A 14,479-nucleotide genomic window follows, 5' to 3' on the forward strand; every position below is an offset into this window, starting at 1 on the left:
TTAGATGGGTTTAAAAATATGTTCGATTTCCTGCAAAAACGCATAAAACCGCATTTGCGCCTGTAAATCTTGTACGTCGCTTTCTCTTGACACTTCCATTGTTAACACTCCCATTTTTAACACTTTCAACCCACATATCTCCCGGCTGTTATCTGCGACTTCGTTCGCGCGGATTTTGCAAGCAAACCTTATTTACATTCAATATTTCAACAACCATAGTAAATTGTTATATAACATGTACCGCTGAGAGTGATGAGAATTGCTGAGAATCAAACGAATTGTTTTCAATTTGATTAATTTTCTGGAACGTTTACGATCATACTATAATTAAACTAACATAAAAAAACAAATTCGAATTTAAAACGGTTCGAACAATTGGTTAAAAAATCGAAATATATAAAAATATTTATAACAATGTCTGAAATGTTATCAATTTAATACCCCTAAGTATTCAATGAAGACTAAACGTAGTTAAATACGAAAAATTCGCATCTAAAATAGTACAGTAGAAGCCATTCTTCAGGTTAAGACTTAATGCTCTCTTCCTCCCCGCGTGGGGTATTTCGAGATATCTCTTCTTAGTGTGCATTTTCATGACGTACCCTAATTGTGTACCAAATTTAAACTCTAGGTTCTAGAACTTTCTAGAAATAACTGGAACATTCTCATTAATTAAAACGTTATACATTTTTGTAGTCAACCACTTTCAACCTCCATATCTCCCACATTCTTATAGCTGTCGAGACGCAACCACCATAGTGCACGATGGGAGACTTTGGACTACTACCACACACAAACCCCATTCATGTGCGATGTGTAGTTTTGGCTGCAGAGTGAGATATAGGTACACACACGTCCATTTTTATATATAGATATAGATATAGATAACACATAATAATGAAGTGTATCTTATTCCTGAAGATTCTAAACTTTATGAAAAGATTTGGAAAAGTGTCATTAGATATATCAATAAGAGGATACTTCAATGTTACGAAAAAGTTTCCAGTTAAAATATTTTTGTTTTTTTATTTTTTTATCTGCAAATTGTTGTGTAAACTTTTTTTGTTTCATCTACTGCATATGGTTCTTTTTAAATAACCAACGCACTTCATTCTATATTTTCGGGTCTTCTGAATCTCAGAACAGCCTCTGAAAAATGAAAATTTTCTATTCATGTTTATGTCGAAGTTGGAAGACACGTTTTAAAATTTTATTTGATTTGTCCACAGTGAAGGAAAAATTGTTTCAGATTTCATCTGCAGTGTTCAGTGTGCAGAAATTGAATTGCTAAATATTACCAGGATCGACCGGTGACCATTTGATATAGCGTTCGGCGATTTTATTCACACGGAAACAGGTAAGCGACACTCACGTTCAGGTTTTTTGTTTTGTCAACGTAAACTTGATATCAAACCCGGACAAGTCAATAAACCTAACTGTTTTTGCGGGAAATGGTCCATTTTCGATTTGTTGGGCCCTGGCTTTGACCATTTAGTTTCAGCATTGTAGACTTGGCTAAACCTATGAAATTCTTGAATAAAGGCCTTGTTAGTGCCCATAGGGATGAAAATAGTATAAAAAATTATACAATTTAATCTCACTGGTTGAAGAACGATCAAAAATATGTTAAAACACGAACCAGATTAACAACAATGAATGTCACCGGTGATGAACAAAAGCCGTCCAGTTTTTTCTCTGAAGCTAAATTATTGTGAAATTAAGTTTTCTGTGCGAAAGTGGTCGATTTTTACAAACTAGCGAAATATGGCAGTTTTAGTCTTTAAGAAGAAATTATATGTGAAGTTATTAGCGCTCAGAAATGTGGAAAATTTGCTTACTTGCTAGAAAAATGTATTTTTCTTAGGTGTCACTATTTCTTTTTAACGGATAAGACCTGAAATCAGGATGTCTGTGTAGAATGACTCAACAGTTAAAAACTACAAACGCAAACTTTTGAAAATATCCAACTTAAATCACAGAAAACAGTTAAAATTCAAAGTCGTGATATATTCAAAATAACGAGTATCGTGTGTATGTAAAAATGTAGGTATTTGCTCGTTTCTATGTGAAAATGTTCAGGATATGGAGGTTTCTAGGATATAAGGATGTCAAAATTGACAGGCTTTAATATAAAAACTGTAGACAATTATCTGCATCATACGTAATGCTGTCAGACTACTCTTCACAACTTTAGGCCTAAAACACTTATAGATTAATTAGAATATTTGTTTATTGTATTATAGTGTTAAATACTTTTATGACGATACAAAACGTAACACAAGTAGAATAGAACCAGCTTAAATATCACGATATCAATAATTATATTTCTTACTTAATTATTCTCACTCGTATACGATTTTTCTTAGAACAAAATTGAAGCAAAATTAAATTAAATATATTATCCGTATAACCCGCGGTATGTACACTACGCTTTTAAGAAGTTTACATAGCAGTAGCAAAATGCATGTTTTAGCAATTTTGCGGGTGCAAATTATACAGAAGAAATTTTACTTAACTGTTCTACAATCACTGAAAAAAAAATATATTTAATAAGTAGAAATAATACAGTATATATTTAGTTTTAAATTGACGTACTCTTATTATTTCACTAGTAAAGCCCAGCGTTGCTCGGGAAAAAAGTAACGATAGCGAAGATTAAGATAATTACATCATAGTCAATCTCACTCGTTTTCACAGAATGCAAGAATTAGTTGGTCCCCCTGTTTTCAGACTAATTAGAAACTTTTTAATGGGTCTAAAAATATGTTCGATTTTTCGCAAAAACGAAAAAAACGCATCTGCATCTGTAAATCTTGCACGTATCTTTCTCTTAACACTTCCATTGTTAAAAATACACTTCTTTCATCCACATCTCCACTTCCCGTGAAGGTGAGGAAGAATCATAAAATGTTGTACCCTACTAAAACGCAGTTAAAAATAAAAATAAAAATTGCATCTAAAATAGTACAGTAAAATCTGAGTTTTTTAGGATAAGTCCTAAGCCTTTCCCTCTCCTCCGCGGGGAAGTTCGAAAAATCCCTTCTTAGGGTACGTTCTCGTGACGTACCCTGTGTACCAAATTTCACCTCTAAATTTAGAGGTTTGCTCTGGGCGATGATGAATCAATTAGTCAGTCAGTCAGTCAGCCAGGACAAGTAATTTTATAATATTATAATTTTAATATTTAGATATAGTTAATCCATTTTTAAGAATTATAAAATATTAAAACATATCCGTTTTATACAATACTTATCAGTCATTTTTACACAGTTTAACAAAAAACTTTTTTTAAAAAACGATTATTATTGACATATAACTAATTTAAATACGTTTACAATTAATAGCGTATTTTCTGCTTTTTAGTTGCTTATATTTTTTGCTATTTGAGAGAAATAGGAATCTTAAAAGACAGCTTCTCTACATTTAACACTGTTGCCTCTCAACCCGTGTCACTAATTCGTTTTATTCAAAACGATTTTACTTCATCAGTTAAATGTTTTCAATGGTTAAAAGAAGCAACAAGAGACTGTATTATCTTCTTACTATTCCAAGAAGTAGATTCAACAAATAATTTAGCAGCCGTATATAAATCCTGTCACATCTACGAGATTTCTATGTATAAGACAAAGGAATATGGTCTAAAATTATTTTCTGACACCATTCCTTTAACATTTCTTACTGCCTGCATTTCGTTTTACTCTTTGCACACCCTGGACACAAAGCAATAGTAATTAAGACTAATAAACGTGTCAAGAATAATAAAAATACACAACGCGACGCTACGCGCTGAGCCGAGAAAAATATTAATTCGAGATTCGGATCCGATTTTTTACGAACGAATAATAACAAAACTATTTGCAAATAATAAAACGAAACAGAAGTAATCATCCTATACATTTATATTAGGCGTCTTATAATATAATTGGCAATTAACTGATTATCGCGCGCGTGACGCGCGTCGGAAGCGCCGCGCAACAATACCTATTTCGTCTATTGTTGCGTTAACAATAATTGCTAATAATATAGTTTTGGCGATTGTCAAAGCGAGTTTTTTGTCGAAGTTATTCGATGCGTTATAATTTTATGGTTATTAATTTGTTGAAGATGAGTTTTATAAGTAAGTTTACCATTTTCTCTTATATATGATTATAATTATATTCATTAGATCACCGCAGGTTAACAACGTAAATAAAAGCATCGCGTTAAATGTAACTTTTAGAAAGTAAATGAAAATATTCTCATGTAAACGATAATAATGATCAATTCTGCACTTTCTCGTTTCAATGAGTTGATTAAAAAGAAAAAATAATTGACTGCCATTAATTACATGTAATAATTATAAAATTACTGTTTACAGATGTGGACTGTTATTGCATTGAAACTATTTTCTGGTACGAAGATGGTTTTTATGTAACTCATGATTATCAAGTAAGTAAAAATTACAGTTTTATCTTACTTAAAATACAGTAAATATTATCCATACAATAACGGAAATAAATTATACAACTGTTGTTAAGATTGCTTAAATTTGAAATTAAAAATGATATAAATACTTTATATTTTTATAACTAATCAATTCTGTTTTTCATACTTTAGTACTTCATTCCACATGGCGAATATGGACTATATTCACCATTTTTTCCAAATCAGCAAGCTTATGTACCGCTTGCTTATGGATATCATAGTCAAGACGGTTTATATGGACCGCCATTACAAGAATTTCAGACTCAAAATTATTGGTCACAGGCGGAAGTGGTTTCAAATGAACCTTTCCAAGAAGTGCAGCAGTTTGAAGTGGCTACAAATACACCAGAATTTTGGCCACGGGCAGATATGGACGAAAATGAACTTGTAGAAGTTCGTCCATTTCAAATGCCAACAAATGAATCAGAGTGTCCTGTAGCAGAAACGTTGCTACATTCGATGCAACCGAATATGTTACAAAGTAATCCGCAATCGGAATGTGAGGAGCAAAAAGAAGTGTCCGAACATGAAATTTTCGTTCCGGATATAATACCAAATAAAGAACCAGACATGCATTCCTCGTTTGGAGCTTCTGAAGATTTGGCGATTTCTACACATCCACATAATAATGGTAAATTGCATTAAACTAATAGCATACTAAATACATAAAACATAAACTAATATATTAATACCTATAACAACAGTTGCATTTAAAATAACTGTTCGTAGAGCTAATGAAATAAAGCCCTGGCTGTATCCCTACAGCCAATAGCCCACCTAGATACTGTACAATAACAGTTTAAATACAAACATCCTATAAAACTATTTATATAATTTAAAGTATATAAATAAACATAAATAGTAAATGAGATCCATTAGTACAGAAAGCATTATAGATAATACACATATGCAAGTATAGAGAAAAAACAGCCAGATATGTCGGGTGTCCAAAACTCTGGCTAATCGTAATGGAATGATCTTTCACGAAATATAATAATACAATTTTAAGAAATTTGAAAACAAATTAAATTCATTAAATATTCATAATAAATTTCAATATAAAGTCATAAAATTTTCTACATTTAATATAAAATAAATTTATTTGCTTTAACATTTTGAATTGCTCGGAAATAAAGTTTAATGATTATTTTTTTTCCGTGCCATTGCCATACTTTAGAACTGGAATCATAACCTGAAGTTTTCTGTACTTGTAATTCTGATGCGAATAATTCCGCATCTTTCAATACTGAAGAAATTGTGTTGCAAGTTAAACAAACTGAAACAACAATGAACGTAACAGGAGACAATACAGTTGAAGTAATTTCGGAAGATTTCGATGACGATGAAGTATCTATTGGTGTAAGTTTACATATGATTAGTTTATTCTTTTAGGCAATTTCTTAATATTTATATCGCTTCATAAATACAACATTGTAATAGCAGTAGACATTGTAAAAAACAATTGATCTATATTGGCCAAATGCATGAGAAAATATTCTTAAAGGCCATTAAATAAGTTAACTAAAAACTGTCGAATAGTTTTAATTGAATGTGGGAATTTACTAAATCTTAATAAAATTTCAAAATTAAATTTCAGTTTCCAACGAAATCCGATCTCCAGAACATGTCTCCTGCTTGGATAAATGATGAATTCTACGAAAACCCTCTGAAACGTGCTTTTAGATATTTAGAAGCAACCTCGTTGGTCAGAGAAGTGATATACGAGGAAGAGGAATTTTATTATATCGAAGACGAACTGTCGGAGCTATCCGAAAGCGATGAATTAGAAACCAGCACTACAAAAAGTGAAGATGATAATGACCTTCATTTCAATGAAAAATCTGATGAGGTCAATACTGAAATTGACCTATCGATATTCGGTGATGTATTTGAATCCTCACCTGGATGTGAATCACCAATTGATGTAAATATTGAAACATCCGATTCATCAGACAAAGACGAAATTATAACACCTGGCAATGACGAGGAAACAATCGTAGCGATGAAATGTATAGACGGTAAGATACGTCATATCTATCTCTTTGATGCTTTTCTTCATTTGTATAACTAAAATTGTTTTAATATGCGAATAATTCTCAAATTTCCAGAATAGTTTACTTAAAAAATAATAATATCATGTTGCTAGGCGTCTTGCACATTTATGTATTAAAGTAGCGCTGACAATTTTTAATACATTGTTAAACCCAATCTTAATTATACTTTATCGTGTTTGATGTAGCAGTTTATAGCTTCAATTGTAATTTTAAGAGAAAAGTTTTAAACGATAAGATTGTCTTTTTTGCAGAGAAAAGCGAGGAAGGAAACAAAGATCTAATAAAGATTGAAACTGCAAATTTGGCAAACGAAATTCATGTCGAAGAAACGAAAGACGACGAAGATAAGAGATTCGTCGGAGCAGAAATCATTTTGGAATCTGTTACAAACGTAAGAAAACGATATTTATTTCTACTTTTGTTGACATTTATAAATAATATCTGTAAATTAATATTATAACTATTGATTTTATAAAATCGACATTTTCAAATCTGTAATAATCGCAAAATTCTGTATTTAATTTGGCCGCAAATATTATTTATATTAATCTAAGTGTACAATTAACTTATTAATTTAAACTCTGAGATTTTGTAAGTGAACAATTTTTAATGTTGTTCGTGATAATCATTTTTATGTCAAATTATTTAATTTAAAAACGTTTAGAAACGTTACAACTTAAAATTAATTTTCACAATTAGGTATTATTAATAACACATAGAAATGACAATACGTGCCTTTCTAATAGCGAATATTCATGTCATTTCTATAAATTAAGTCGGCCATTTCTAATCGTTTGATCGTGGTACAATTTCATTTATTAATATTCAAACGTCGTTATATAAAATATAATCACATATATTTATTTACTTTCATTTTCGGAATAAATTGTTTACTAATTTGGAGTATTTTTTTGTTATTTTTCCATCGAAATATTTGTAAAGTTTAAAAGGTTTTTAATTGATGTGCAATACAATTTATTATTTCTGCAAACAAAAAACACTTTATATATAGGCCTAGAATATTTTGTTTTATAGTTTTAAGATACTTGAAAATTGTTTTATATTATTTTTGATTTATTAAAGTATTTATACTTTTTTCAGGAACCTCCGAAATGTTTGGACTTTGTGATGCAGATTCTCAAAAGTATGGCATTTTTCATTTTTCCTTGCATTAAACCAAAACATTAATGCGATGGATAACTGGAAGTTATATAAAAAAGAATTTTAATTCTTATGATGTGTTGACGTCCCCAATGTTAATCGGGGTAAGACTTTTTCTGTTTATTAATATCGAGAATAGAAATAATAATGTACTCGTTCCCCATTATCATTCGGTCACGTGGAGTTTTTCGGGCTACATCTAAGTATGGACCAGTTTCCCCATAGAAACTTCTCTCGGGTGGAACAAGTTCTTAGCATATGACAGGTGTGTTACGTTGTCGTATCCCATCAACCCAACGCAATCGAAAAGTTGGATCAGATAGAGTGTAGCGTCAAACCCCTGTTAATTCTACGACACACGTCAATCGTGTGACTAATTCATTGGACAAAATTTAATTGTTTTAGACAAATCTTTTGAAGTAACCGATATATTAGTATATTTTTCTGGATTAGTTAATTAAAGTTCTTGATTTAAAATGTTATAATTTATCGGGTTCGAAGGTTTTATGCATTCGCGTTTGAATTCATGCATTGGTAGAAGTTATTTATAACTTTTATATTTTAATTATAACGAAATTTGTTGGGTAAATTCCAAAATTTTATATCTTGATTTTCAGATGAAATAGAGATTTCTGGCATTAGTTTATTGGTACAATTAATTTATAAGAACAGGGATTTTCTAAATTTTAATTTAATTTCATTTTATTTTTTCAGGAAACAAAATTCGAAAATTTTGAAATTTAAGTTTATTCAAATACACGAAAACAAAATTCTGAAGGTGATCGAATTTAGAAGTTGAAAATTAACTTCAAAAATTATTTATAATAAAACTTGGAAAATTTTAAATCAAATTTAATAATTTTAATGATGATTAACTGTAAATTCTGACACATCAAATTAAATGATGATTTTCAAATTGAAGTTTAATTAAACACAATTATTAATTTCCTAATTAATATGTTTAATTTAAAATGCGTGTAGTTAAATTAGTTAAATCAATAAACGTTTTTGATATTTTCGGATTCTGTGTGGTTTTTGTTATTTTCTGATTTATCACATTATATTGTAGACGTGATGTAAATTATTTTACTTATATAAAATGCAAGCAGCAACACCAAATATATTTTCAATGGAAAGTGATGAGAAATGTCCCGAAATGTTTTGATATATTCTTGTCTGTTGAATTTACTGTCGCATGCACTGCCAATTCTCCATTGCCTGTAATGCTCTCGCTGCGTTTGACCATCCCGCATGTGTAATTTATGTTACCAATTAAACCAATTGTTCCCAAAATCGGGCCTCTTTAGTTTTACGTTAAATACGTAGTGAGACTGTCCAATGCGGTCTTTTTCACTCCACTTTTGGCAGAGTCGTGGGGTGAAGCAGCAATATAGCAAGATCGGCTCAGACGAGTTCAAATTGAATATATGTTTATATCTTAAATACGATCTGTCGTATTGTGGTGATATAGAGGTAATATAGAGGATGTGTAGTATAAACGAATAATTAATTAAAGTAATTTAAAAGGAAAAGAGTATATTTGGAAAAAAATAATTTATAGAATATTTACCTCAGTTAAATGTAAGAAAGTAAATAATCAACGTGTGAGAATCCGTGGATAAGAAAGCTTGGTTCTCATCCATGTTCGGCCTTAGCTCTGGCAGATTCGCCAGCAGGGTAACTGGATGAACTTTTAGTATTTGATTTGGGTACAGGAAGTTTTTGTGATCATTTTGTCGATTTTTCCCGATACCAGGCTAATTATAGCGTTACACACGCTAATGAATGAATTTATATACATTTTCGACAGGGAAGGATCGTAGTTCCGTGATAAGACAATGACTGATATTTGAGATCAATGACGAAACTATTTTAACAAAACTAAACTAAATTTAATAGGAATAAAATGTAGAATAAAAATACAAATCCTTACGAAAATTCCAAGTCCCTACCTGGAGTAAGAGAGTTTACACCAATTTAAACATACCACCTTGATTGAAGATCTTGACTGCTGTCTAGTATCGTTTGGCATGTCAATATCTTTTACCACGGTTGTAGCTAGAATCTACAAACTGGACGAGATTCTACATACGTCAATGGGATGAAGGTGGAAGCGATGATTCTCGAATGAGCACTCAAGAAAATGTCCAGGAATTCCCGAATTGTGGGAAACCGCCCTTTTTATTCGTAAGTCTCTGCTAATAAAAAATTAAATAGGATGTACAGTACCTATGGGTTAGATATACAGATGTTTGTAAAAATTATAGATAAGCTCTTGTGAAAAGAAGTTAGATTTTCCTGTTTGGCACAACAGTGACAAATGTGTTGTGCGTTAAGCACTAAAAATCATATAGATTATAGACTTTTTAAAGTATTTTCGCTATGTAAGCCCTAACTTGTAAAAAGATCTTTTTATCTAGTCTATTATGGTCTCGGTCAGATCTACTTAATTTAGTAAGTAGTGGACTGATGGTGAGGGACGGATTATTTTTGGGGTTTTACGACTGGACCGGATTCGTTTCCAAGAGCGGTAGGCTTACCCGCTCGGCCATATGGCAATTCCTATGTTAACAAGTAAAAACTACGCAAATGTCGACAATTAATGTAAACACATTGCTTTGAATATCGAGCAGCCTTATTTAATTTTTCTTATTTTGGAATTTGGGGTATGTGCATTTGCCACGTTTAAATCATTTTTCCTATACTTATTTGATTTTTTCGTAATTTATTTATGAAGGTAAGCGGGCCCAGATCTGGGTTCCTCCTGGATTACGCTACTGCCATTTACTGATCACTGTACTGTATCATACCACTTATATTGATTACAGATTTTGTATTATCGAACATTCCTATTCTGTACGGTATTATGACACAAATTCTTTTCGCGTCTTCATTGGTCAACCAACGGCTGAGTAGATAAAACCACATCTTTTACTCTTTTCCCCTCTGGGCACTAAAATAGTCTTTTTTAGGTCAATCGTGGGTTCAGACAGGTTCGCAATGGGCGGCTGGGTTGGTGAGGGAGAGACCTGACATATACAAGACTCGCCTACTATGATGCCGGATGGCTGAACGGCTAAGGTAGCAGCTACTACCGCTCTGGAGGAAGGTCCAACGAACGGGTCCGAACGGGTCAAAATATTCCTGGGATTTTTTGACTCGTTCGACGTTGATGGTCCGTCTGGATATGTCGGGTCCCGTCTCTCACCATCCGGCCGCCCCATCGTGGACCTGGCTGAATCCATTGTGGCCGTTGGCCATATTACTGTATTTTTGTAATTAGTAATTCTATAAATTTAAGTTAGGCTTAAGGTTTCTTTTGTTTCTCTCCCTTTCCTATTGACTAAGAAAAAGACTTTCCTCTTAATTACGTTACTATCTGGTGGGGAATGATGCCTCCGACACGAAATACAAAGTAATAAAAAAGAGAAAGAGAAACAGAGAAAAAGGATCTCAGCTCTCGAGGAGGAAGGTCGAGGAGAACGGGCTCTGAGTCGGAACGAGGGAAGTTAGGAAGTGAAACTCGACGAGGGTGGTCGAGGAGAGGAAGCCATCCGGTCCGATAAAGGAGGCCAAGAACTTCCTACAGAACTGTCAATTGTATCGGACGGATTCGACACCGACGATATTGAGGAAAGTGGATTACCGACGAAGTGAACGGAAGAGATCTATTAGAAAAGATTAAAGAAAGAGCCAAGAAAAGCCTCGTCGATAGGAGTAGATGATCAGAAACAACAGTAACCCCGCCCAGTATCAGGGAGCATCCAGAGCAAAAACCCGTGTATTTCCACCTTCCCCTTGTTTTGTCCTTATATCCTCTCTTTCTTCTTTTTTATAGTTTGTAAGTAGATTGAGTATACTGTAGATAAAGACACTTGTAATAATATTTGTGTTGTTTTATGTATCCCGGATCTTGTACTCTAACTGCCTACACGTTGGGATCCAATGTATACAAAGAACCTGATAATATAGCAAATTAAAAAATAATTTGTAAATTAAGAAGAAAGTGTTTGTTAATCCTCGTTTTGTTCGCGAAAAACGAAATTAATAACGTTTCATTCGCTGTCGGTTATCACACCATAATGAATGAACTTGGTAAGAAGAGACTAAGAGAACACTAAGAGCGCAAAGTGTCCCCTTAGTATCCTCTTAGTGCTCACAGGGCGAAAATAGTTTTAAAAAAAACCGTCTATGTAAATTCCAGGTGTAGCTTGCCCAGAGCAGTGTTGTAAAGTTGAAAAATAATGTGATAATGTTGCTGTGCGGTGTCTTCTATCCTGATGTAGTTTTCGTTTAATGTCAGTACTGTTGTTGTGAGGTCAAGCGAGTAGTCGCGTGCGAAGGCGATCGGATTTGGGATGGATCTGAGAGATGGCAAGTCGTGGGGAGGTCGGAGAGACCGCGCGTTGGAAGTGAATCACTCGGATGCCAGTTTAACAACTAATAACCGTTTAATTTCACAGAAAAAAAGAGTACATGATACAAACTGCGTAAGATATCAGTTTAACTGACAAGAGTTCTGGATAATGTTCCGGGTCAGAGTCGATCGTATATCCGTTTCGGAGACACAGAGTTAACGGTATCGGGCGAAGAATTGGTGACGACTTTCGTTATAGGACGGGTGACGACTGTAACTATCGGAGTGACTTCTTGAGTCGGACAGGAATTGGCGGCGACTGCTTTATTGGACCGCCAATTCCGATATTAAAACGGAAGCGCATGGCCGGGAAGTCAAGGGATCACGGGAAAGAGTCGTTTTTGCCGCCGAGAACATGCAAATTGAGAAGTTCTCAGGTAGTAGTTTACAATATATAAATAAAATCAAAGTATAGATGACAAAATCGTGCTAATGTTTTCGTTGAAGTCCGGGTCCTTAAACAAGTAAGTCAGAACTCTGAGCGGCTTAGTAGGCTGAGCTAAGAATATTCTGAGTATCATTGAACGATTACTCTTTGTCAGACAGTTAGGAAAAATGGTGACCTCTTTACTCATTAAAACAGTAACTTCTGTATATTCAAAAATTGAATTTATTTAATCTGGCAAGAGCAGCCATTACAATCGTAAGCGTAAAATTCTTCAAACCGAAACCAAGAGGCGGAATGACGTCACTAAGCATAATAAATATACTAAAAGTAGTCTGAGTAAACGAGTAAGAATTCTTATAGTGAGAGGAGTCAGAATTACTACGAATATCATTCAACATCGTGGCAAAGCCTGACTAAGAATTCTGGGGCACGGATCACGGCCTAAGATTACGGGTTCGATACCAATACCGGGTCTCCGACTTGGTCATCCGTGTATTTCTAAGAAATAATGTCAATTTTTTTAAAAGTTGTTTTTCTGTTAAAGAAATAAATAATTTAAGTTATAAAAATATGTAATTTTTTTGTTGTCATTTAAGTTGCGTCCGAGATAACTTTATTTGGCTGTCGTACAAAAAGTTTTCGGTGTCGCCATCTGGTGAGAAAATAGAGCGTTATTATAAACATATGTCAATGTAAATACAGTATTATGAACTCGAGGAACTAAATTTAAAATGCCTTTAGTGAGTTTAATTTCAGATTCTCTGATTATTTTGAATGCTATATTATTATATTAATTCTGATTTAAAAAAGGCTAATTTAGTGTGTAACTTACCGAATTTTTCATTTGCCTTACTTTATTTGGATTATCTGAATTTTGGATTTAATTAGTTTCTGTTGTTAATGTTACCTTAGGTGCCAAGATGGCGGCTCGTCTCTGATTTCAACAAGGAATAATTTGGTTGGTAATAATTATGGTAATTTATTAGAATAGGTTAGGTTAGGTTAGGTTAGAACGTGCGTCCCACTGTTTCCTTGCTGGAATCAGAGACGAGCCGCCATATTGGCACCTAAGGTAACATTAACCGTTTCTGTGTATTCATAATATTAATACTATTCTTGAAATTAGAGTTACTACCAGCTGATTGTACAGTAATAGCAGGCTATAGACACATGTTACCAGGCTGCAGAGCCAAAACATACAGTAATCTGTGCAGTTGTGAGATTGAATGATTTATTAAGGTGAGATACTCACTTATTGAGGCTATATAGTCGATCACAAGACTATATATGGCAGAGCTCTCGATTACAACCTGTGATTTTGAAAAGAGCTGATATCAGCCAGAAAAGCACAGAGCCAAAATTTTAATTGAAATATAGTGGTTTTGACAACTTTGATGGGATTCTCTAGTGCAAGGGGCTCACCAGTGGCCAAGCAGTTCTGTTCCCTGAACACTGGAAGTTCGGTTTTGGGTGCGCCTTGCCAGGACGGGCAGTCCAAGTGGAGTTTTACATGTTTTCTTCATGTCTGTAATGCAATGAAGGGACCAGTTACCCTTAAAAAGACCTTCTGGAAGGCAGCTTCCTAGGCAGATTGCTCAAGTGTTGCATTGCCATAACTTAACAAACTCTAGTGCAAGATGTATAGAAATGGTAAAATAAATTGTTAAATATGATGTAAGATTTTATTTATTTTCCAGTAAATACAGTGATGTCACAAAGATGATGATAGCTGACCTCCTAATAGCAAACAAGCAACAAACCCATAAAGATAAAAATAAACTAAAAGTGCAGGAAAAAAATGGGAATTAGTGCTTCTCTTTTCCTTCTCTTTTACATCAGGATACATGGGAGTTAGTGCAGAGAACAGTTGTAAAGAAGTTTTTACAAATGGATTTAAATTTTTAAACATCAAGAAAGAGTAGATCTTTGATGGTTACAGCAGTCTTTTGGTACCTGAAGAAAATGATTGAAGTATAACATTAAGGCAGGCAAATG

At 33.3% G+C, this 14,479-nt stretch overlaps 2 protein-coding genes across 2 annotated transcripts in view; both read left to right on the forward strand.

Moving 5' to 3' along the window:
• The first annotated feature begins 5,687 nt into the window (after positions 1–5,687).
• On the forward strand, positions 5,688–7,706 carry LOC136986896 (uncharacterized). Its single transcript, XM_067284523.1, has 4 exons — positions 5,688–5,823; positions 6,062–6,482; positions 6,770–6,909; positions 7,620–7,706. The coding sequence occupies exons 1-4, from the start codon at positions 5,752–5,754 to the stop codon at positions 7,704–7,706; spliced, it is 720 nt and encodes a 239-aa protein (XP_067140624.1). The 5' UTR covers positions 5,688–5,751.
• A 5,408-nt stretch (positions 7,707–13,114) lies between these two features.
• LOC136986900 (sec1 family domain-containing protein 2-like) overlaps positions 13,115–14,479 on the forward strand; it is a 31,579-nt gene continuing 30,214 nt past the window's right edge. The window contains exon 1 of the mRNA XM_067284530.1: positions 13,115–13,224. The gene's annotated coding sequence lies outside the window, so the exon portion shown is untranslated. The remainder of the gene's footprint in view (positions 13,225–14,479) is intronic.

The sequence above is a fragment of the Centruroides vittatus genome, unplaced genomic scaffold (assembly GCF_030686945.1).
Source record: "Centruroides vittatus isolate TY-2023 unplaced genomic scaffold, ASM3068694v2 scaffold_1319, whole genome shotgun sequence".
NCBI classification, from domain to species: Eukaryota; Metazoa; Arthropoda; class Arachnida; order Scorpiones; family Buthidae; genus Centruroides; species Centruroides vittatus.

Excerpts from the sequence above, each read along its gene's own strand:
- LOC136986896 (XM_067284523.1), top strand. The coding sequence starts at position 5,752 with ATGAACGTAACAGGAGACAATACAGTTGAAGTAATTTCGGAAGATTTC. Across the intron at positions 5,824-6,061 it reads ACGATGAAGTATCTATTGGT|TTTCCAACGAAATCCGATCT; the intron begins GTAAGTTTACAT and ends ATTAAATTTCAG. Across the intron at positions 6,483-6,769 it reads AGCGATGAAATGTATAGACG|AGAAAAGCGAGGAAGGAAAC; the intron begins GTAAGATACGTC and ends TCTTTTTTGCAG.